Genomic DNA, 23,881 nt, shown 5'->3' with positions numbered 1-23,881 from the left:
TCACCCTTTTATAAATTGTGTTTAAAAAAAACCAAGCCCCAAGGTTTATTTCCAAAACACCATTGAGTCAAGGTTACCTTTGTATGTTTGTATCTATTTGGACCGGTTTTCAACTGTAAGGCAGCTAGAACACCACTGACTGATGGGTGCCCAAAACATTCATCATTAGCCTTACATTCCAACCAATTATGGACTTCTCATATAACCTGGCCTGTGTAACCAAGACATTGCCAAAATGTTAACTTTTCCCTTCTGTGCCTTTGGCATTTATGGTATGTTTTAAGTCGTATCTCAGTGCTGAGGAATGGCACAGAGATACAGAAACACATCATATGTTGTTTCCTTTAAATAGGATTACAGGATTTGTTAGAGTTCTCTCTCTTTATTTTAGGACACCACTATTCGCTTGAACATATGGCCTAGATACAACACTGTCTTACACTGGCACAAAAGTTGCCATCAAGGTCCTGTCCACCCTGTGATCTACCCAATGTTAGCTCCAATTATGGTTAAATATGGTTGTAGCTAATGTGGGTGGGGATGTTTCTGTCTGGCAACCATACTAGCCAAACTCTACTATAGATATGCACCACTCCCAGTGTTTTAACACTAACACACCCAGCTCTTAGACAAAAATTCACTGATCATACTGGCTGGAAAACCATACTAGAAGCCTCCTAGTAACAATTGTGTTTAAGCGCTTAGGTTGTGCTTAGAACCCAGGAGTCCTGACACCTAAGTCCTTTGCTCTAACCACTGGAAAATATTGTCTCTGCTAGGTAGAATCTGGACTGATTCTAGGAGCACAGAAGCGTTTATGCAAATCTGAGCAGCAACATCCGTAATTTGAACTTCCTCAAATTTCTTGTCACATCCCCATCAAAGAGCCTTTTACCAGCATAACTGCTATTTCCTCTGTTCAATACACTCTTCGTGTTTGTAAGAAAATGCTTAAACTCATGATCATTCCATTCTTCATCCTATCCTGCTGTAAGCCTGGATCTGCTATTTATCAACTGCATCTTATTCCAAAGAGGGACTATTGACTAATTTTGCTCAAGTTCTTCTTCTCTCTTTTAGTTCAAGCCACTCAGGAGAGTCAAAAATCCAATGAGAAAGATAGCGGTAAGTTTTCATTTTTTGTTTTATTATATTATTTACACAAACCCTTTAGAAAAAAAATTCATGTCACTGTTAAACAGAATAATTCCGTGTTGTAAAAAATTTTCTCCTTGCTCTCTTTAGTCACACATGGAATGAGATAGTTACGTGAATTTTTTTCCCTTGCTAGATAGACTGTGTGTACATTCAGAAATGCTTAAAGTTTTTAAAACCCCACTAGAATCGCTGAACAAAATAACACTGTTTCCCTGTAGCCTATTTTATATACTGTAGCTGGCTCTAGAAAGGAAAGCAGCATTGTATAGGAACTAGGATTTGAAATACTAGAAATACTGTGATTTACATGGACTGGAGCTCAGCATTATCCTATGGAAAGAGTTTGCAGACTTTTTTCTACAGTTACATTTATGATGATCCCATGAAAAAAAACCTACATTAACAGAAAGTTGTCAGCCGCTTAAGAATTCCAAAGTCAGGGTAGCATAAAGTTAAAGCTGCTCCCACAACCTTAACTCTGCTTGTTTGTGCGTATGTATCATTACAATAGTGTCCATATACATTTTCACATACTATTTCACAACTAATTAAATAATGGATCATGCCCTTTTCCCCATAGCTTTAGGTACACTACTTTCATTGCTATAATGATTCAGTAGAGCTTTTTTGGCTTAGATGTTTTATATCTGTTACCTTCTGTGTTCAGGTGTGTGTTTTACTAGGATAGTTAGCAGCCATGTACTGATGACTGAAATGAAAACAGATGGTTCAGCCTTTCCTAGGACATGAGCAGTTAAGTATAGTCTGGGGCTTCCTCCTCCCACAAAAATGTCCATGTCACGGGCAGGAACTTTGGGTGGAGAAGAAGAGTTCTATAAGGATCCCCTTTTGGGGACTGTTCCATGCAGGGACAAACTTTGCCTCATCTCCGCACACCATAGGCAGCTGTTCTGCCCCATGCTCCCATGTGGACCCCCAAAGGTTAAGACTCATTGAAGGGCATGAGCCCATTCTCTTCTTTTCCTGACACAAAATCTGAATTTCGGGAAAAGATTTCCTGAGGTCGAAGATTATTAAGCTGTGGAAGGGAAGGAGGAAGCCTCGTTGCTTGGAACAGTCCAAACTAGTAATTCTAAAATAGAGAGTAATCCCGCACTGTCCAGAAGATGGATTTAGCAGGTCTTTTCCATCTCTAGATACTCTGCTCTGAGCTTCTTGTCATGCTGAGAAGCTACTCAAAGGGGTGTTTGTGACGATCAGTTAATGGATGTAAAATACTTTGATAATATTTTATGCACACTGCTATTTTTACTCCATCTGAATTTCTACCTTGTACCTAGGAAGCCAGGTGCAGAATTCCCCATAAGGGAGAAAAATCATTTGTACTCATGGGAGCCGATCTTCCTCCCATTCCAAAACTCTAAGAGACTTCAAGGGGAGCAAGAGCAGGAGGCCTTTACTCCATAGTAACCTTCGTGAAGGATTTCTACCCACTTTACAAACATTCAGTAAGAGTTTGATCTTACAAGCCTACTGTGTATGAAATTCCATTGAGGACCTAGTGCATAGAGCCCTTTCAGGCTTGGAACATAAGCCTCACAACAGCCCTGTGCATTAAATGAGCTCTATTAGAGTGAAATGCTCTGTCCAATGCATTTCTTGTTCTTTTTCGGTTGTTAGTAGGTGGCCTTGTTTGTTCCTGATGAGAGTGTTTGTTGGCGTCTGCCGTTTACCACTGATAAGCTGCATCATTTTGTAGACGGTTCCTTGTTCACCATGAGCAGCTGAATCCTCTGCTTGTGTTGCCAGATTATCAATATAATTCCATTTGTCTGCTCTCACAAGGTGTTTGACCTCCCAGTGTGCCTTGCTATACTGCTCGTGGTATTTGTCCTTTAGCTTCTGGGATTTTGTGTCTAAAACTTTTTTCTTCAGGGCTCGTCTGGTTTCTATGGCATTCCATATGCTGGGTGTAACCCATTCCTTCCTTCTCTTCTGCTTGTAGCCTAGACAGGCTTCACTGCTCTGTTTATAAATTACTGGTACTTTGTCCCACTTCTTGTTGATCTCCTCATCTGGATCAAAAAATTGCTGAACAGGGAGCCACCTAAGAAGGAAGCAAACATCCAGGAGGCAGAAGATGATCTTGATATCAACATAGACACCCCAACTAAGGAAGAGATCATTCAAGACATCAAATCCTGAAAAAATGGGAAAGCTCCTGGCAAGGATAACTTGAATGCAGAATTGTTCAAAGTAAATCCTAAATTAGCAGCATCTATCCTGGCCCTTCTATTTATATCAATCTGGGAAAGGGAAAAAGTGCCAGAGGAGTGGACCAATGGGGTTATAGTGAAGATACCAAAGAAAGGAATTGTCAGTGATTGTAATAACTGGTGTGGTATCACACTTTTACCTGTGCCCAGCAAAGTAGTGTGTAAGATCATAATCCATCTTATATCAGAGGCAGTTGATAGCATTCTCAGAAAAGACAAAGCTGGTTTTCAGAAAGGGTGTGGATACACAAACCAGATCTTCATTCTACAAAACATAATAGGACAGTGCTTAGAATGGCAACAACAACTCTACGTAAATTCCATGGACTTTGAGAAGGCTTTTGATAGCATTCACAGGACCAGCCTATGGTGCATTCTGCGGGCATATGGAATTCCTTTCTGTATAATCAACATCATCAAAAGCTTCTATTTCAACTTTACATGCAGGGTTGATCACAGTGAGCTCAGTTTTGAAGTCAAAACAGGAGTATATCAGGGGTGTGTCATGTCTGCAATCCTCTTCAACATTGCCATCGACTGGGTAATGCAGCGTACAACAGAAGACATGCCAAGGGGCATTAAATGGACACTCTTTTCATCCCTTGAAGACCTGGACTTCACAGATGATGTCGCTCTCCTATCACATACCTAACACCATATACAAGAAAAAACAACTTGACTTAATGTATTCAGCCAGAAAATTGGATTGAAAATCAACCGCAATAAGACGGATCTCATGACCTTTAATATTGCCTCACCATCACCAGTACAGATAGAGGATTATGTTCTCACCAATGTAGAAACATTCACATACTTGGGCAGCACCATCAGCCAGGACGATGGAACAAGCCAGGATATCCGGAACAAAATCAATAAAGACAGGAACACCTTTAGGAGCTTAAATACTGTCTGGAAATCATCAAAATACAACACCAAAACCAAACTCAAGATTTATCAGAGCTGCGTACTTTTAACACTACTTTATGGTGCAGAATGCTGGGGAATGAGAAAGTATGACACATCCAAACTGTCTTCATTCCATACAACCTGCCTCAGAAAAATCCTCCATATTTTTTGGCCCAGAACAATCTCAAACCAAGATCTATTGACACAGTGCAGTGCAGCCAAGAGGATCTGAGCACCATCATTGCCAGGAGGCGTTGGAGATGGATTGGTCATGTGCTTCGGATGGAAACTGATTCCATCACCAGAGTAGCAATATAATGGACACCTGAAAGCAAGCGAAAATGAGGCCACCCGAAAACAACATGGCGAAGAGCTGTGGAAGCTGAGCTGAAAAACCTGGGGCATAGCTGGGGAACCATTGAAAGACTTGCCAGAAACAGACAGGAGTGGAGGAGCTTCCTCATTGCCCTAAACGCCAGACACATAATAGGAACATGATGATGATGATTAGAGGGATGAGCAACATTCTCCACTAGTTTAGTCTTTGAAAGTCAAACCAAATTCCACTGGAAACCATGAGTGATCTGGAAAGAGGTTGCTTAACATGGGCTGGGTTATGGGATGTGGTTCTTAGTTCTTGAAAGTAGCTATACTTGAACAAAAGAACTTCAGAAACAGACTTCAAAGAGAAACAGCAGAACTAAAATTCATTTGCAAATTTAACACCATTAATTTGGGCTTGAATAGGGACTGGGACTGGCTGGCTCATTATAGAAGCAGCTTTGCCTCTCCTGGAATTGACACCTCCTCATCTATTGTTGGGAGCGGACTACATCCACCCTGATCGAATTGGCCCTGTCAATACTGGTTCTCCACTTGTGAGGTAACTCCCTTCTCTTCATGTGTCAGTATATTTATGTCTGCATCTGTAACTTTCACTCCATGCATCTGAAGAAGTGGGGTTTTTTTCCCACAAAAGCTTATGCTCAAATAACTCTATTAGTCTTTAAGGTGCCACCGGACTCCTTGTGGTTTTTGTGGATACAGACTAGCACGGCTACCCCCGATTCTTAGTGTTAGTTTCACTGGGTGTTCATTTTGCAGCTGGGGATACACAAAGAATATATATTACAATTTGGACGCCTCCTCTTTATGTAGTCTGCCTATCAGTGGTGCTGAATAATCTTCATTTTTCAAGTCAATAGGAATTTTGGGGAACTGAGCTCTTTTGAAAACCTGGTCTAAAGTGTTTACATTTTTTCAACTGTAATTCATCTGAAATTCAGCAGTACTTTACTTTACCATTACTTCATTTGTCTAATGGCATAGTTACCTGCAAGAAGAAAACTCTCCCCTAGGGCTGTCAAAAGAATTAGTTTCTATTTCTGACCTTCTGAAAGATCTGTCACAGTGTTGGCCAATTAGATTACATATGTAATTACCACATCCTGGTTGGCTCAGAACATTTATAAGGAGGAATTTTTGCTGCACTCACTCAGAACAGATATGTAGTTGCCTAGTTTGTGATTAGCTTGTAAAAAAGCATAAACAGGTTTTTCCCCTCTACCCTCTTTGGCACGCTAGTTTTAAAAACCATTATCCCAAAGAAATCTCTGTGGCCACAATGGGGGAAGATCTGCAGGTATTTCCGATGAAAAATATTCAGAAGATAGGTATTACTCCATATGACCAATTCATGTTTCAAACATCAACATGTTTTTGCCCTGAGAGGCTGTCTTGGTCAACATTTAGCATGAGGGCCAATAAATCTCGGCTATCGCTTTTCATAAACCAATGGCTCCAAATCACAGGCATGTGATTGGGCACTAGTAAGTCATGCTTCTGTGGCTGGCATGCTGGGGCCCCCTTCCTTACACTCTGGATGAGTCTCTACATCTCATGCAGCAGGGTCAGCTCAGATAATGCTCAAGTCTTCAGCTGCAGGGGCCCTCCCAAGACATGGGGGTTACAAGTCCATTCAGAGACAGGTGATCTAGTTAGCATGACGTGTCCTATTCAGACTGCAGGGCCACATCGTGCAAGATCCTTTGTGCTGACTCTGGGGTTGAGGATGACTTGAGCCATCATAAGAAACACGACACCTCCACCTTTATTCTAGCTCTGGCTGGTAATCCTATGGGTCCCCCTTTCTGCTGTCTAAAGAGGAAATCCACATTCAGTTTTCCACTAACTCTTCACACACACACAAACACATACAGCCCAGTTATGGACACACATTACCTATCTCTCTCCCCGTGGCCAGGGACTGTACTCCCCAGCTGAAATGACAGAGGAATTTGGAACAGGTGGCAGGAAAATATTTGTACACTGAATCTTGGGTCTAATAGCCATGGAGTCCAATAACTGAGGCTCCATGGAAGACAGGTGTTGCCCCAGCCCTGATGCCCTAGGCATCTAGTTCTCCACATTTCTCTGCCAGGGGGTTGGAAGTTATTTGCGGATTGTTGTTTTACTCAGAAATGTTTCTTTTCCTCAGAGCAACTGTCTAACCCTGAGTTTGGATCTCTCCAAAAGAGCTTGGAGGTACAAATTGGCCAGAATGTGACTCTGTCCTGTCAATCCACCAATGGCTTTCTTCCTATCAACTATACATTTTTTAGAGGAAATCAGAATCTGTTGCCGATTATAACGAAGGAGGACAGGAACCCAGCTCTGTTTAACCTAACTGTCCGTTCTGCCAGCGACTTGGGGGAATATAAATGCAAAGTTGTAAACGGAATCTCCAACAGTTCAAAATACAGCAAGAGTCTCAACTTTACGTTACTAGGTAGGGGTTTGTGTGTATCTGTGACATTTTTCAACATCAGGAAATGAGTTTTCATAATAACCCATCCCAGCTGGTCTGATCCTGTGAGCTGCTGGAGGCACAAAGCCATGGCTCTCTGACACATGGCACCATGCAGGACTGGGCACAAGCATTGTGCCATAACCCTCCCCAACCCATTCAGAACAGTTTAAAAATTATATTATGCATTAACATGTCCAGAGCGGGCTCTGGCAGCTGGAACTGCAGTCAGAAGGGGGTCACACAAGCTGCACCCTGCACGTGTGTAAGAGACCACCTAGATCTGACCCTATAGTTTTACTGTATAATTGTTCCTGCATATGCCCAAAATAGCTTGCAGAGTACAATCCATGACCATCTCAGGATTGTGCTGCCATGTGACCTTCCCCGCTCCTTGCTATCAATACCTTAACTTTTGAGCAGGAAGAGTTCTAAAACAGAATGAAATTTCTTTCAAAGGGATAGGGCCATATACTTTTCAATCCATTCATCCTGTAGCAGCAGCAGCCAGCAATCCTGCAAAGTGTTCTGGTAGAGAACAGTGTTCTAGAACACAGTGTGCCTCTGTCTAGAACTTGGACCAGATCCACAGCTGATGTGAATCAGCATAATTCTATTGGAATCAATGGAGCTACATTGCTCAAGGTCAGCTGAGGAGCTGTTCTCTTGTTTGTAGGTCTCAGTTTTAAATCTCATGTTTGCCTTATTTTTGTATTCCACTGGTTACTTTACAGATCCAGTGTCCAAACCAGTGCTGAGCACGACTACTTCCCAGGTGAGGATAGGCCAGAATGTGACACTGTCTTGTCACTCAGAAAACGGCTCTTCTCCCATCAACTACATATTTTTTAAAGGACAGAAAACGATGTCATCCAGAATACCTATGCAAGGAAAGGCAGCAGCTGTGTTAAATGTAATTATCAATTCTCCCAGTGACTTGGGCAACTATAAATGCAAAGCTGAAAATAATATCCCCAATACTACAAAATATAGCAACAGTCTCAACTTTACACTAGCAGGTATGTGTTTGTCCTACCTATTACTAACAGCATCTGACGATGAGCTTTTAATGAGCTCTGCCTGTCCATGTAAACTGGGGTAGCAGGTCCAGCAACAACAAAAGCACGTCAAAGTCCATGATGGAACTTTTAGTGCCTGGTAGCAGGGTCCACATAGCATCTTAGGGCACAGCAGGTTAGAGAGCTGGACATTCACACCTTGGCTTGCTGTGGATATCCACAATTCCCGCCTCCTCCCCCAAGATTTTACTCTTGAGGTGCATGGATTTAACAAAAGAAACAAAGCCAGAGCTTTACGTTTAAACAGAGCCCAACTCAGCCTGTAAACCAGCACTCTAAGAACAGGGCATGAAGGAACACTACCAAGGAGTTACTTTTATATAGGCTTGGCAGAATTAGAATATATAATTTCAACAGATAATATCCATGATTATTTTTAAAGATTTTTATTTAAATTTTCAATTGTGTGGAATTATGGGGTAGGAGGGGAGTTAGACAATGGCAGAGTCAGACAATTATTTAATTACAGTAAACATATAAAAAGATAGAAAAAGCTAAAGCTTTACAAATGTTAAAATACAAATCACCACACATCAAAATATACAAAGCAAATATCCTCAAATTAAACTCAAGCAGCATTTTTCTTACTTTGTTTCCATCGATAATAATTGAAATTTACAGATATGCATTTTTTCATCGGTTTGTGTTTGATGAAACTCATGTTTACCAACATTGACGGATAAAAATCTAATCCTTCCAAGGCCTGCTTTTATAGTCTTCCCTGGCTTTTCTCTGAGTTTACCCTGTACACCTGCAGGACATCTTAGCCTAGAGCTAAGTCCCTACCTCCTGTGATAGGGCAGGATTGTGTCCAGATCCTTCCCCCTCTGCATCTGTAGGTTTTCAGTGTGGAGCCCGTTCTTTTTCTCTCTAGGCTCAGGTAAGAACCCCTCACCTTTCCACAGTCAGTGTTATTAACAACTGCTACTCCACTTCTCCAAACTGTAATAGAAAAGACTGGGCTTTCGTTTTAATAGAAAGATACATACTTGGAACATCTTGCTCTCTACAAACACTCTTTCTCCTGTTGACAGAAGAGGATGGCCCTTCCTATCCCCTCCTCATTTTTCTTGTGCTGCTGTTTCTGCTGGTGGTGATAGCAACTGTTCTACTGGTTCCATTTCTGATCCTGCCTTGGTGTAAAGCAAGTGAGTTTTATTTGCTTCTCCATATTTTCATTGTAAAATAGTGCTTTAGATCCTTATTACACTCTGTGTCCTTGGAAATGGAAGGCTTAGCTTCCTGTCTGCACATCACACACTAAGGCCTCCCCATCTCTTAGCAGCTGGTCTCAGTACTCCCAGTGTGCCTGGTCCAGATGGTGTCTCCTGCCCAGCTCTCATTAAACTGGAGGGGATGGCCCAGTATTATAAGCTTCAGGATGGTAACATCAAGATTCCCAGGAACTGCTGAGTTAAATCCAGTTAGGGTTAACTTATTTCTTCGCCTTTTTGAGGTAGATGCTGTATTGGAATCTTTAGGTGGAGCCCTTAGGAAAACAATATCCAATCTCTTCTGAGTGAATGCAGATCCGGTGGCACTTTTCTTAAGAGAAGTTTGCCCTTGGGTAAAACGCTCTCCTCATTCACGTGGGCTGACTCCTTTTTGCTCTCCACGCTAGAAGAGGCCACATTTCAGTGAGACCATACATATATAAATAAAGGGTGGATATAAATGCTAGGTAATAAGACCAAAGAGGCACCATTCTCCATCTTTTGATTGACTCCAAGTCCATCCTCAAAGCCAAGTATCTCTCTTCATACCAAAGCAACACGTTTTCAGGCTACATTTTAGGTCCCAAAGGCAAAAAGTTACACATGTGCTTATCTTCATGCATGAGTATTTTTGCAGAGGTCAATGGGACTGCTCACATGTCATAAGTTACACATGTGCACAACTGTTTGCAGAATCAGGGCCTTGGTGTCCAAAATTAAAGTAGGAAAGCAGTCTCTTTTTGCAAGGACCCCATGATATATCACCAATACCTGCTGCCTTTGGGAGCAATTATTTCCTCTTCCCCTACCTCCATGTGAAGTAAAGATGCAGTCAGGCATGAATAGTACTGCTTGCTAAGGAATGATGTTCATGGACTATAACATTATTTAAAATATCTAACAACCCCCCCAAAATTCATGGGACATGCAAATATCAACTGCTCCAAAAAAATGTATCATTTGAATAATTTTGTTTGTTTTCTTTACATCTTGCAGGAAAACTGAAGTCAGCTGGTTCCTCAACTAGTTTTGTTTCAACAGACAAGGCAACAGGGCCTGAAAATTACGTGACATACACTGAGATAGGTAAATTCCAAACTGCTCTTTCTTTAGACGTGGGACTCACAAGCAGGAATCTGGCTGCAGGACATGATTAACTAGTCCTAGATAAAGTTTATGGATGATGCCTTTGGGTCTCAAATGGGGAAGATGGGAAATGGGTGATCACTACAGGCAAGTTACTGACCCAATAGAACTCCCATTGACACTGAGTGGAAGTTGCTCAGCATCTCACTCTATATGTGCATCTTATGCCATCCCAAGAGCCAAACTGCAGTCTGGGGAATGACATTCATTAGAAAGATCCTTAGAACCTTGTGTGAACCATCCCTCAGCTCCTATCAGGACAGAACTAGAAGGAAAGTTTGTGTTTGGATATCTGTGAAGGTACTGGTAAGGAAGTGACGACCACAAAGCAAAGAGAAAATCAAATACTAGTAAATAAAGCACAGAGCCTAGATTTACACAATAGCCCCTTGCTAAGGGGCAAGGAAAGGATTTCTGGGTTGCCAGCGAAAGTGAAAAACAATTGTACAGCTTCTGCATTTTGCTTTGTATTCTTCAGTGTATATTTCAGTTCTTCACTCTGTGTTGCTCAACTCTGGCGAGATTCAGAGCCACTTTCCCCCAAAATGGAGCCACAAAATAACTAGGCAACAGCTGTCATAGTATCTCCCTGTTGTGTTATAACTAAGGATAAGATTTTGTCACAGACATCACAGATTCCATGACTTTAACAGACCTCTGTGACTTCAGGGCTAGAGCAGCTGTCAGTCCCTTCCGCTGCAGTGAAGCTGGAGCAGCGGCAGTCTGCCCCAGCCATAGGAGCAGTGGCAGGACCAGAGCAGCAACAGCCAGCCCTAGGGGCCGGCGTGGCAGCCAGCTCCCAGAGCTGGAGCCGCAGATGGCTGTCAGCCCCCAGCAGCAAGGATCAGACTGGAGGTCTCCCCACCTCCTGCTATTTTTAGTAAAAGACCAGGTCAGGGGCTTCCATGAATTTTTGTTTATTGTCCGTGACTTACTAAAAATACCCATGACAAAAATCATAACCTTAGTTATAACATTGTGTTGTCAGTGTAGACTAACATACCCCCATAATAAAAACGTTGCAGGACACCATGCCAGGATTATCTTGAGGTTCTGTCAGATTTCTCCCCCCCTGCGACCTGGAGGTTGGAAAAAAGGGAGGATATCTCCCTGTTTCTAGCTACTGGAATGAAGATGGGAAAATGGGTGTTTTCCTCTCTCTCCCTCCACCTGTCTGCTAGGAGGAATGGGGAGGTATTCTGGCTGCTCTGCTCCATTAGCTCTGCACTCCCTGCAACGTTTCACATCAGGTAGAGAGGAGTCCTCAACTTGCACTATCCAAGAATATGTAGAGGGAGAACAAATGCAGACTCTGGGAGAGGCACATGTGGGTCTTATACCACAGGCTGAGCCTCAGTGCTCTTTCACAAGCTTAAATTCACCAAGCTGTAATCTCCTGCAACTGAACCTTGAACTCTTTTTCACTTGTTTCCATCCAGAGTATGCTAAATCTGAAGAAGTGGAGTACGCCAACATACTGATTAGAAAAGAGGAGAAAGACAGGAAAGGTAAAAGGCTTAGATTGTAAATATGGGCAAAAATGAAGCATTTCACATTTTCAAGTTCATACAACTAGTGTTCTGGAAATGGAATAAAAACCCCTTTAAACACAAATGTGTGTATCCCAAACACATCTGTGGATTAATGACAAAACTACCTCATGCATTTTGCAGTTTACTGTGCACTGATAGCATAGTCAAATGTTCACTTGCAGCAGGGCCTGACAACTGCCCAGTCTCACTCTTTATAAACCACTTTCACTGCATGCTCCCTCTTTCCAGAGGTTAAGCACAACTCCCTATGGAGATAGATCCCTGGTGGTTAGCATTCAAAGGACATTTGAAGATGAGAAGGGTGCAACTAGAATTCATTTCAGGCAGACACCAAAATACACCCCCAATTTGCCTACAAATGTTAGCTACCAGCATCTAGACTAAGGGGTTGGAGGTACAAGGCAGGTTGTTTATTGAAAGGGTGTTTCTATTGGTTTGAGCACAGGACTGGCCAACAGGAAGTCCCACGAACTAATCCTGTAGTTAACACTGACTCAATGTATGACCCCAGTGACTACTTGAGCTCTTTGAAAATTTCTCATCTTTAAAATAGGAATAATACTTTCCCACCTTGTGGATGTTATGAGTGCCTATGAATTCTCTCACAAAAATCTTCATTAAAGTGAAACTAAGGTTCAGAGTACATACAAATAACTTAAAGGGTAAAAATCTTTACAAGACTACAATAACTAATTTAAAAAAAACACACAAAAGGAAACTGTTAAGGTTAAATATGAAAATCACAGTGGTGGGAGGGTGAAGTGGCCCATGCAAAAAAAACAAACAAACCACCAACTTTATTTTATTAAGTGGGCTGTGGAATAAATAGTTAAGACTGCCTACTACAGAGAAACTTCTAACTCCAGTTAGAATCCTTGACCTGAAAAGGACTACCACTAACCTTCTAGGATCCCAAATGCAACAGCTTCATTCTGAAACGGTCCCATTTGTGTCATTAGTTATTGAGCTACAAGAGGCATGTTTAAATATAGCTCAATTATTGTGGACTTTTTAAAAAGTTAGTGTCTATTCTGACTTTTAGTGAACATGAGGGCAGATACTACAGTTTTCTACTCTGAAGTCATCATAAGAGATGGAACACAACAAGGTAAGTTTCCTCTCTGATGAGTTACAGGAGAGAGAATTATATAAAATATTTTTAAAGAGAACCTCTACCCCAGTAAATGTTGCTAGCACCACTGTGCATGTATAGGAAACACACAAACATACATTTAGATGCTAGTTTCCCAGCCCTAATTATTTTGTAGTCAGAAGGTGATGTTAATCTCCTCCCCTGCTAATATTAAAGACTGGGTCCCTCTCCCTGACTTTGAGAGACTCCAGTTTGATCAAGACAGAAAAACAAAACATGTCAGAAAAAGTTCATTGATGTCCAGATTTCTGATTCCTTTACTCATGCACAGTACCTAACTCCACAAGTAATGCCACTGTAACTAATGGGACTAGTTCTTAAAAAAAAAAGGATTATCAATGTGGTGGTGCAACTTGACTCTCCACTGGCATTTCTCTTTTGATGTGTCAGCAGGAAGGAGTAAGCCAACAGTTAGCTAACATGGTCCAGCTATCAGGCTCTCACACAGAAAGCTTTGTTCCTGTGCTTGTCAGGAATTTCAGGAAATAAAACAGGATTTTAAATAAGCAGAGAATAAAAAGGCCGTGTTTAGCCATAGTTACCTTAAAAATCTGTCTGAGTAGCTGCCTGCTTGGCAGGCTGTTTCCCTAAAGGATCCATCGTTTGCCTTGCTAACCTACTACTACCTGCCAGGGAGCAGCTTCTCAGGACTCCAGGGTACAAGTTTTTTACTTGAGCTGGACTCCTGCCTGGCATTGCCCCAGTCTTTTCCATTTTTGGGAGTGAGACTTGACATGACCCTCAGACAGTGGAAGAGTTGACTATTTCCCAACCACAGTCATTTTAACTCAGACCTATACACCTGAGTACCAGCTACAATAGTTAGGGGTATAAGACCAGTACATTACCCACTCCAGATTGCTTCCTCACTCACCCTGTAGCAAACAAACAATTTTTTCCTATCTACATTAATAGATTACTTGAAATAAAATGTTTACAGCTTAGTTCTTTAAATTGTTCTGGTATCCTTGAAAGGCAGAACAAATAATAATATGTTATATTCAAGCCAGAAATGACAGCAGTCTAAAGACTGAACTGGAAAACAGAGGCCATGTAGAGAAACATACTCACAAACTACTAACAAACACTGCCATTCTCTAAAAACAATGCATCCAATGGCTTTGCTTTTCAATTGGCCTTTTCCACATTTAAGCTTTTGAAACGCTCAGCTCCCATTTATCTTCCCATTGCAGCAGAGACCTGCATTTGTCACCACATATCAGCAACATGTGTATTATCTGGACTCTCAGCCAAGGAAAACTTATCCAACTTACTGAAAATATCCTTTCTTCCAAGAGACCAAATCCTCTAGGACATGTCTTTGAGCCTGCGCTGCAGAAAGAGGCAAACCCAGCTTTGTCCATCAAGGGTAGAGCAGGGCTAATAATACACATCTGCAGAGTTTACCAATTAGAGAACTTCTACAGTCAGGAAAACTTTATCAAACTGGCAGACTCTGCAGCTAAGCATGATTAGCCCTGGCCTAACTGTGGTGGATAGATCTGTTTTTGCCTCTTTCTGCAGTGCAGGCTGGAAGAGGTGTCCTGAGCATGCCAGTTTGAGATAAGGGTAAGTTTTCCTGGCTATGAAAGTTCTCCAGTTGGTAAGCTCTCCAGATGAGCATTATTAGCCCTTCTCTACCCATGATGGACAGAGCTGGGTTTGCCTCTTTCAGCAGTGCAGGCTGGAAGATCTTCATAGAGGATTTGGATTTGATAGAGAATGAGTGCATCAGAAAGCTTTATCAACATCAGCTTTGGAGGATGTCATGGGTACTTCCCCACTCATATAAATAAGAATGAATGGTATCTAGCAAACAGAGTAGGGTATTGTGACTCAGAATTCCTGGCTTGTACTTCATCTGTGCCACTGATTCAGTATGATACTCTGGAAATCAATTTAAACACAGATACAAAATTTCTTTTATTAGAGAGGTTCTAATTTATACATTTTTAGCTGCTGTAATGTACTTAGTTAAGAAGTCCTTCAATCGAGAGATGTGCATCATTTCTTTCATGGTGGTATCTCTGCTTCTCAGCTGAACCACTCCATTCTCCAGAGTAGCATCACTGATCAAGATTGTGAAGAGGACACTCATCTCATCATACCTGCCAAAGAACAAGCACTCATTACTGCTGTTACAGTATTGTTGCCTTGGTGTGTGGCAGACTTAGATTGGGGTTATATCCCAGAGCAATATGTATATGTTCAAGTTTTGTATGTAGTTCTGTGTCCAATATGAAGATGCTTATTTTCTTACTTTCAGCTCCTTGATCTTCTCTAGTTAACTGCAGTAAGTTATTAGATTCTTTTGTAACAAAAGGGGAGTTTTATTTAGTAACCTACAATGGGGACATTTTTCACAGGAGAAAAACGTTACCATTTCTCCACTATTTACTAGCTGACCAGCCATACTTTGAAAGTATTGTACATGAACATGACTTCTTAACTTTGCTATGTTAAAACAGTATGTGTTTGTTTCTTGCTGAAAACCTCTATTAATGTTTAGAGAAAAGCACAATCAAGATTATTTTTAGTCCTTAATCTACTTATGTTTTGTAGGTTAATATGGGCCAGTTCTAGCAAACTTAACTGGCATGAGCAATTCTTACTCAGTAGGACTGCTTGTGTGAATGGAGAATGAATCAAGGTGGTATCGGTTGAAGGGCTGGGTTCTATATAACAACGGTTTCAAATAAAATGATTTAAGAATGAAATGCAGAAGTCAGTCCACATGCAAAATTGGATGTAAGCCATTTCTGTAGATTTATGATTCACTTTAGGAAACCAGTTTTCAGACGGGATTTCCTGAATGGTTTATTATTAGCAACTGAAGAGCAAAAAAAAGAAGAACCAAAAAGTTGAAGTATGAAAAATAAAAAAAAGTTTACTGAAATCCCTCACTTTTTAAAGTGAACTAATTAAAGAGTTTTTAAAATGTTGTTAGAGATATCCAGTCTCAATCTGTATTTTAGTACCTTCAGTCATTTGGTTACTGTACCTGAAATTATACTGAAATCACATTAATTTTTGCTACTTTAAGGAAAGCCATCTTTCCACTTGACATTTTATTTTTTTCTTACTTTGCATAGAGTTGCTCCAGAGGTGTCTGCATAGTTTCAAGATACCCAGGCCACACAGAAATTCCTTTCTCTATCAATTCATTGAACAGCCCCTGACACACCTAGAAAAAAAAAAAAAAGACAGCCTTAAGAGGTCTAAAATGTTGGGAGAAAGACTGTACAGACTGTAGTATCTGTTCGATATTAAAGCTCATTTATAATGTTTATAAATTAACAGCAACACACACTCAGAAAAGAGCATTACTGCTAAGAGAACTTCATTTTTATACATTGTTCCCCATATGCATATCTAAATAAAAAGGTCTTTTCCCCCAAGTATATTTCTTACACAGACATCACTGACTTGAAAAAAAAAAGTCAAGTCTTCATCTGAAGATTTCCTCCCTACTATCGTTACCCTTAAGATTACTATGAAGGATTAAACAAATTTAGTTTATATGCAGAACAAACAAAATTAGTCGATATTACTGTTCTATTAATACAGCTTGAGGAAGAGCAGACATTAAAGCCTGGACGTCTGTGTCCCCCCACTCCGTGTGGGATCAATCACAATGGATCTAACAGACGTGCCCACTGTCCCCAAATCCACATTCCACAGGGCACCTCCTAGCATGCAGGGAATATGGATCTCTGCAGGGGCTTCCGAAATCCTGCACAGTGAAAACGCTGTTTCACTACAGTGAGGGCCCTCCATGCCCATGAAGGAGAAGTAGAATTTTCCTCACATGAATAGAAGGTTAAAAAAAGTCAATATCAGAATTACAGTACAACAGTAGATGTAACTCCAACTCCCACAATTAAATGCTTAGTTACAACACACCTGTCTCAGCTCCATTGTTGGGCCTCTTCCAACGTCCAAAGCAACTTTTATTGGTGTTAAACAAGGGTGAAGCTTAAGTACCTAACAGTGTTGCAAGAAACATGTTACTCAGCATTTACATTAAATACATGAACCAGAACTAAAAGAGCATTAGTGAAATATATAGGAGTATCAGGGTGGATTTTATTTAAATCAAATTGATTTAAATCACTAGCAGGAAGACTCGATTTAATCATGGATTTCTTCATAAAAATGCATTCATGTTGGTTGTTATAACCTTAATACATATTCTTCACAGGTAGAGGAACTTCATTAAAATATTCTCAAACTGGGTCTCTTTTACGGCCTGCTGCCATTATAGGTTTTCCCTTCTAGTGAGAGAATGGTACGGTAGATCTCAAATCAATGAAGGCTACACTCAGAAAGACGTCAAGACTTCTGGAATATGCTGCTCAAACAGTTTCATGTTTGTTTCTACTGCCTATCCCTCCCTTCTCAAGTTTATATCCAGGACTACTCCTTGTCCAGATCTATTCTGCCCCCAACAATCTTCTATTCATTGAACTTTCTGAAACTTTGCACTTTTAGAGAGAGGTAAGGGATTGACCCTGTGTACACAAATTTGCAGAGGGACAATAGAGTTAAGGTCTGTTATTTCTCACCTCTATATATTTATTTTAAAACATTTTTGCTGTTAACAAGCACGTTATCTCTGGAGACACAAATCCACAGTTTGAGAACTGATGGTATCTTCTAGACTGAAAACCGAGTCCCATTGGGGAGACAGAAAGATTAACCTAAATAATCTATACAGAAGCCCCTGGAAGCCAATAAGATTGGGTCCCTAATCCATTAGCTATTGGAACTCATTTACAAAACTTTTCTTAAACATTAATATATTGTCTCATACTACAGAATTAGAATTAATAATCCCTATTTCATAATGAGATATCTTTGAGCTGTAACGTAGCTTAATTAAAACTCTTTTAGATAGGTTTTTTCCTCAAAGCAATTTATCAAAAAAATCTGATTTAAATTTAAAAAAAAAATCGGTTTTTATTTTTAAAAAAATTATTGATTTTATCCACCCTGAGGAATATTCAAATGTTTTTGAAATAATGAAAAAATAAATGCTTAGTTAGTAAATATATTCAATATGTACAGTCTTGTGTTCTCTCAAAACAGAAATCCAGACTAGAATAAAGCGAGCCACATTTGCTATAACACTCAGACTGTTCGCAAAAAGAAAAGGAGTACTTGTGGCACCTTAGAGACTAACCAATTTATCTGAGCATGAGCTTTCGTGAGCTACAGGTCACTTCATCAGATGCATACCGTGGAAACTGCAGCAGACTTTATATATACACAGAGAATATGAAACAATACCTCCTCCCACCCCACTGTCCTGCTGGTAATAGCTTATCTAAAGGAATCATCAGGTTAGGCCATTTCCAGCACAAATCCAGGTTTTCTCACCCTCCACCCCCCCACACAAATTCACTCTCCTGCTGGTGATAGCCCATCCAAAGTGACAACTCTTTACACAATGTGCATGATAATCAAGTTAGGCCATTTCCTGCACAAATCCAGGTGAGAGAACCTGGATTTGTGCAGGAAATGGCCTAACTTGATTATCATGCACATTGTGTAAAGAGTTGTCACTTTGGATGGGCTATCACCAGCAGGAGAGTGAATTTGTGTGGGGGGGTGGAGGGTGAGAAAACCTGGATTTGTGCTGGAAATGGCCTAACCTGATGATTCCTTTAGATAAGCTATTACCAGCAGGACAGTGGGGTGGGAGGAGGTATTGTTTCATATTCTCTGTGTATATACAAAGTCTGCTGCAGTTTCCACGGTATGCATCTGATGAAGTGAGCTGTAGCTCACGAAAGCTCATGCTCAAATAAATTGGTTAGTCTCTAAGGTACCACAAGTACTCCTTTTCTTTTTGCGAATACAGACTAACACGGCTGTTACTCTGAAACTCAGACTGTTGTTTTAGTTTGTAGCTTCCAAGTAAGACTATTTTCAGTCTCTTCTTCCTGACACACACTAAAAGGTCACCTTTCTTTGAAGAGTTTTCTTTCTTGTTAGAGAGCTCTCAGTGAGCTGCAGAGAATCACAAAGATATGCTAGCACTCCTTGGTCCAGATTGCCGCTCACAGACAGCACATGAGGAATAATATTCTTCCTTCCATCTCGGCCCTGCAGGAGAAACACAACAGAAATGCACTAAGCAACAGTCCTCAAAAATAAATAGTGTATTTAAATGAATGAACACAAGAAGGCACCAATCACCAGATGGGTTCCCTCAACATACATTTAAAACAAACATATATTAAAGAACAAGCAGGAGCAACCTAACAACATACGGCAGTATCTAACTGAAGTCTGTAGCAAGAGAGAGAAGCACCCCACCTTCCTTAAATACTGCCTCTGAAGCAACATCTCACCAAAAGCCCTCCAAGAAGATAAGCCTTACAACAGTGGTTCTCAAACTTTTTTCCCCCCCCCCATGGACCACTTGAAAATTGCTGAGGGTCTCGGCGGACCACTTAATGATCTTTCCAAATGTTGTTTGTACCGTTAACTAACTATCGTAAAGCGCTTTTTGTAAAAGCGCTATATAAAAAAACGCTTTTTTGTTCTACAAATAGAAGGACAACTCATATTTTAATATCGGTAGTCTTATGTTTCTAATGTGATGGATATGCCCTCTCTCCCCTGCTGCGACAGCCCCAGAGCTGGGGCTGGGAAGGGACTGGGGGGGGAGGGAGTGGGGGTGTCTCTCCCCAGCAGCCACAGCCCTGGAGCTGGGGAAAGTCACCTCTTTCTCTGGCCACCACAGCCCTGCATGTCCCAAATTCCCCCAACCATCTCTTCTCACCCCACTGCCCCCTCCCACCTACTGCCCCCAAGGCCACCACCTCACCTTATTTGTGCATCTTCTCCAGGGTCCAGGCACCTAATTAGTGGAGCCATGCCTGCAGCTCCACTAATTAGGTGTGTGGCCCCTTATTCTCTCATGGGCAGCTGCCCAGGCGCGCACCTTAGAGGGAACTACCTGAATGGAGCTTGTGGACCACAGTTTGAGAACCTCTGCCTTACAACAAGGCAGGGATTTCAGACCCAGGCAATTGGGTTCAGCAGTAAAGGACTCCTCAAAGAGAATACCTTGCCCGGAGCCTCCTCTTTTACATTAAGGAGCACCTTTGTTGATCTCAACTGTAGCAGAACAGCAGGGGGAAAGAGGAAGTCTCTCAGGGTTTCATATGTCAATGCCAAAGCCTTAAATCAGTGGTTCTCAACCAGGGGTCTGGGACCCCCTGGGGGGCCACGAGCAGTTTTCAGGGGTCCATCAAGCATGGCCAGCATTAGATTTGCTAGGGCCCAGGGCAGAAAGCCAAAGTCCTGCCACACGGGACTGGAGCCCGGGGCAACGAGTCCCACTACCCAGGGCTGAAGCCTGAGCAACTTAACTTCGCAGTGCCCCCTGGACAATTGCCCTGCTTGCTACTCACTAATGCCAGCCTGGCTTTTATATGCAGAAAAACAATTATTGTGGCAGAGCTGGGCCATGGAGTTTTTATAGCCAGGGTGGGGTGGGTTCAGAAAGAAAAAGGTCGAGCACCCCTGCCTTAAGCCACACCAGAAAGGCAACTAGTGTAGACCCTGAAGCACCGTGTAACATGCTCACAATAGAATACTCTACTTAACAAATGAGTACTACAATCTGAAATACTGTTCCCTACACCAGTGGTTCTCAAAGCCAGTCTGCCGCTTGTTCAGGGAAAGCCCCTGGTGGGCCAGACCGGTTTGTTTACCTGCCGCATCCGCAGGTTTGGCCAATCACGGCTCCCATTGGCTGAGGTTCGCTGTGCCCAGCCAATGGGGGCTGCGGGAAGGGTGGCCAGCATACCCCTTGGCCCGCACCGCTTCCCGCGGCCCCCATTGTCCTGGAGCGGCGAACCGTGGCCAGTGGGAGCCGCGATCGGCCGAACCTGCAGATGCAGCAGGTAAACAAACCAGTCCAGCCCGCCAGGGGCTTTCCCTGAACAAGTGGCGGACCGGCTTTGAGAACCACTGCCCTGTCAATGTACCTCAAATCTAACTTCAAGGATCAGCTCTGGAAGTCAGAGAATAGTTGGTTTCTATACTCATTCTCTGCCCTTCTATCTATCTGCTTTTGAGACCTGGTAAGATCATAGTCCAAGATAGCATGGGTGCAGGCTACCAACCACTCACACTGCCTTTGTTTCAAGAACAAAATTTTATTTCCATGTTAATAAACTGGATCACACCAAAGCAAGATTTGTATCTCATAAGGCTTTCCCAGTGAGCAATATGTTAAATATAATACAATTAACTGAATCTTACATGTAATTTTGATTTATTCCCTGGATACATTTGTAACAGTTCATTATCTCCTAGACTCAGCAACGTTTCTATTGGTTCCTTTCCCCAAGGAAAGCTGTAGTACAAATTATTTCCTTTTCTTCCCTCTTTATCTTGAAAGTCGCTGCTGCTGAAGTTGGATGGGCCTATCGCAAACTGAAAAATAGAGATTTAAAATGTCCACTTATTGTACATATTAACTGAACTGCAAATGATAACTCTTAAAATATAGGTGCAAACCCACTGGCCTGTGACCATTTAACAACAGCTTTTAGAATTCCAAAGTGCTATATCAGTTACAGCACACAGCCCCCAAATTAAAATGGTGTTTTTCAATTCCCATTATAAACAATTTGAGAGTGTTGTTATGCACTCTTACACAGCTTCTCTATTTTACCCCAGAAGTGGTTGCAGTTCAGAGGTGGATATCTGGCAATATCATTCTATATCACCCCTAGAAATGCCTTTCCCCCCTTAAAACATAATTCTATAAGAGGCAGCCCAATGTTTTCGAGCTTAAACAGCAGTAACAAAGGTGAAGTGAATATCAAATACCTTTCTCCACCACTGGAGCCGCTGGTGCAACCAGTAATCAAGCCACTGTCCTGCAGTTCTGGCGGAGCTAAACCATACAAGGGAAGACATTGTCCTTTCGCCTATTCTTTAAACAATAGCAAGGGCAGCAAGTTAACTCCTTAAAAAATAATAAGGGAAAAGCAAGAGATACCATTCAAAAGTTATCCAAAATTAGCTTGCATTTGTTTAGTTTAAATATAAACAGAGATTTGTCAGTTTTCATTACTGTACCTTGCGACGTTGTCATTTTGAGGCTCAATGTTCAGAACAGGATGAAAACATACTCCAACCTGAGCAAGTCCACATGGCAGCCTCTTGTTTACCAATTCTAGACAATTAATATATTGCTCTAGAGCACCTGTCACGAGACAAATCATTCATTTCTGCAGTTCTAGAGAGTATTTTAAGTTTTAATTATAATTAAATTCTAACTTATCTACAGAACTGTTAAAGCACAGACATTTAGCAAGAAGGGAGAACAAAGGTAAAAGCAATAAGACCTCAAAGCTATATAGGCTAGCTATGTGCACAACTTGATAACTTCCATACATTAATTATAGTATTTTGCATGCACCAGCTCTGCCATTTGGACTGCTGTTTCTGAGAACTGGTGAAAAATTCAGTTCTCACAGGCCCATCTCCAATGTTGACAGAACAGTTAAGGGTCACATACACATTTAGACATCACAAGCCATGATTACATTGCTTCAGTACCTAACGAGGACACAAACTTGTAACACACTGAGGCAACATCACAACATGAAGATGCAACCAGTAAATCATTTTAACAGATCAATCTTATCCAGTGGTATAAATACAAAGAGGTTACCCACCCTGCCTTTGGCTCCCACCCAGCAGATAATCAGAGATCATGCCTTCAATTTCTAAACATATTATTCATTGGGGATCATAAGACTAAGAACGTACCATGAAGAAGGTCCTCTCGCAGCACCCCAGACGTCCCTAGCATGTTTTCCAGAGCTGCAGTTATCTGCTCTTTGTTTAATTCTTTATTCTGGAAGATTTCACGCAGGGCTCCAACCTGTATCAGCCTGAGAGCCTCCCCTGCTGGCAGCATGCTAGCTCCTGGCACACGATGTAGCAAAGAATCCACTGCAAACACTTGCTCCCTGGAAACCACCACTGAAGCCCACCACTGGGCGACCAAGTTTTTCCTCAGCTCCAGCCCCAGGGGCCCAAAGCCTGGGTGGCAGCCCCTCAGGTACGAGTCCCAAGTGAGTGCCTGCTGCTGGTCCCCTCTGAGAAAGTGCCTCCTTCGGCACACATCCAGCAGCACCTCACTGCCCTCCCAATGCTGCCCCTCTGCACTACTCCAGGGCCCCCCCATGTAGGGCCGCAACTGGGCCAACAGGGGCCCCAGAGCAAACCTGAGGGACCGCATCTGCACCCCAGGGACCCCCCACAGCAGGCCTGGGTGGCCCCACCTGCACCCCAGGGACCCCCCACGGCAGGCCTGAGTGACCCCACCTGCACCCCAGGGACCCCCCCACGGCAGGCCTGGGTGGCCCCACCTGCACCCCAGGGACCCCCCACGGCAGGCCTGGGTGGCCCCACCTGCACCCCCGGGACCCCTAACCTGTGCCTCAATAGGATCTTGGAGGCGCCCACGTCAGGCCCCAGATGCCTCCCCTTCAGGGAACCCCAACCCGAGCCCTGCCCTAAAGCCTGACCCCTGAGCAACCGCTCAGCACTAGGGTGGTACTGAGAGCGCCTCGGGGGGAGAACAAAAAGGCC

The 23,881-nt window shown here is 42.2% G+C and overlaps 2 protein-coding genes across 2 annotated transcripts; one reads left to right on the top strand and one right to left on the bottom strand.

Moving 5' to 3' along the window:
- Window positions 1-907: 907 nt before the first annotated feature.
- MILR1 (mast cell immunoglobulin like receptor 1) lies at window positions 908-16,156 on the top strand. The gene is made up of 9 exons (XM_077833669.1): window positions 908-990; window positions 1,081-1,125; window positions 6,799-7,089; window positions 7,842-8,126; window positions 9,221-9,334; window positions 10,397-10,486; window positions 11,986-12,054; window positions 13,142-13,207; window positions 15,291-16,156. Exons 1-9 carry the CDS (start codon window positions 948-950, stop codon window positions 15,314-15,316), a joined length of 1,029 nt encoding a protein of 342 aa, XP_077689795.1. The 5' UTR covers window positions 908-947; the 3' UTR covers window positions 15,317-16,156.
- On the bottom strand, window positions 15,151-23,605 carry POLG2 (DNA polymerase gamma 2, accessory subunit). Its single transcript, XM_077833668.1, has 8 exons — window positions 23,054-23,605; window positions 22,358-22,484; window positions 22,106-22,211; window positions 21,533-21,706; window positions 19,220-19,360; window positions 17,156-17,236; window positions 16,336-16,436; window positions 15,151-15,360 (listed from the first exon to the last, which is right to left on the bottom strand). Exons 1-8 carry the CDS (start codon window positions 23,526-23,528, stop codon window positions 15,195-15,197), a joined length of 1,371 nt encoding a protein of 456 aa, XP_077689794.1. The 5' UTR covers window positions 23,529-23,605; the 3' UTR covers window positions 15,151-15,194.
- Window positions 23,606-23,881: the final 276 nt, after the last annotated feature.

The sequence above is a fragment of the Eretmochelys imbricata genome, chromosome 14 (genome assembly GCF_965152235.1).
Source record: "Eretmochelys imbricata isolate rEreImb1 chromosome 14, rEreImb1.hap1, whole genome shotgun sequence".
Lineage (NCBI taxonomy): Eukaryota > Metazoa > Chordata > Testudines > Cheloniidae > Eretmochelys > Eretmochelys imbricata.
The sequence above is the reverse complement of the archived record's forward strand: the minus strand, read 5'-3'. Positions and strand labels throughout refer to the sequence as shown.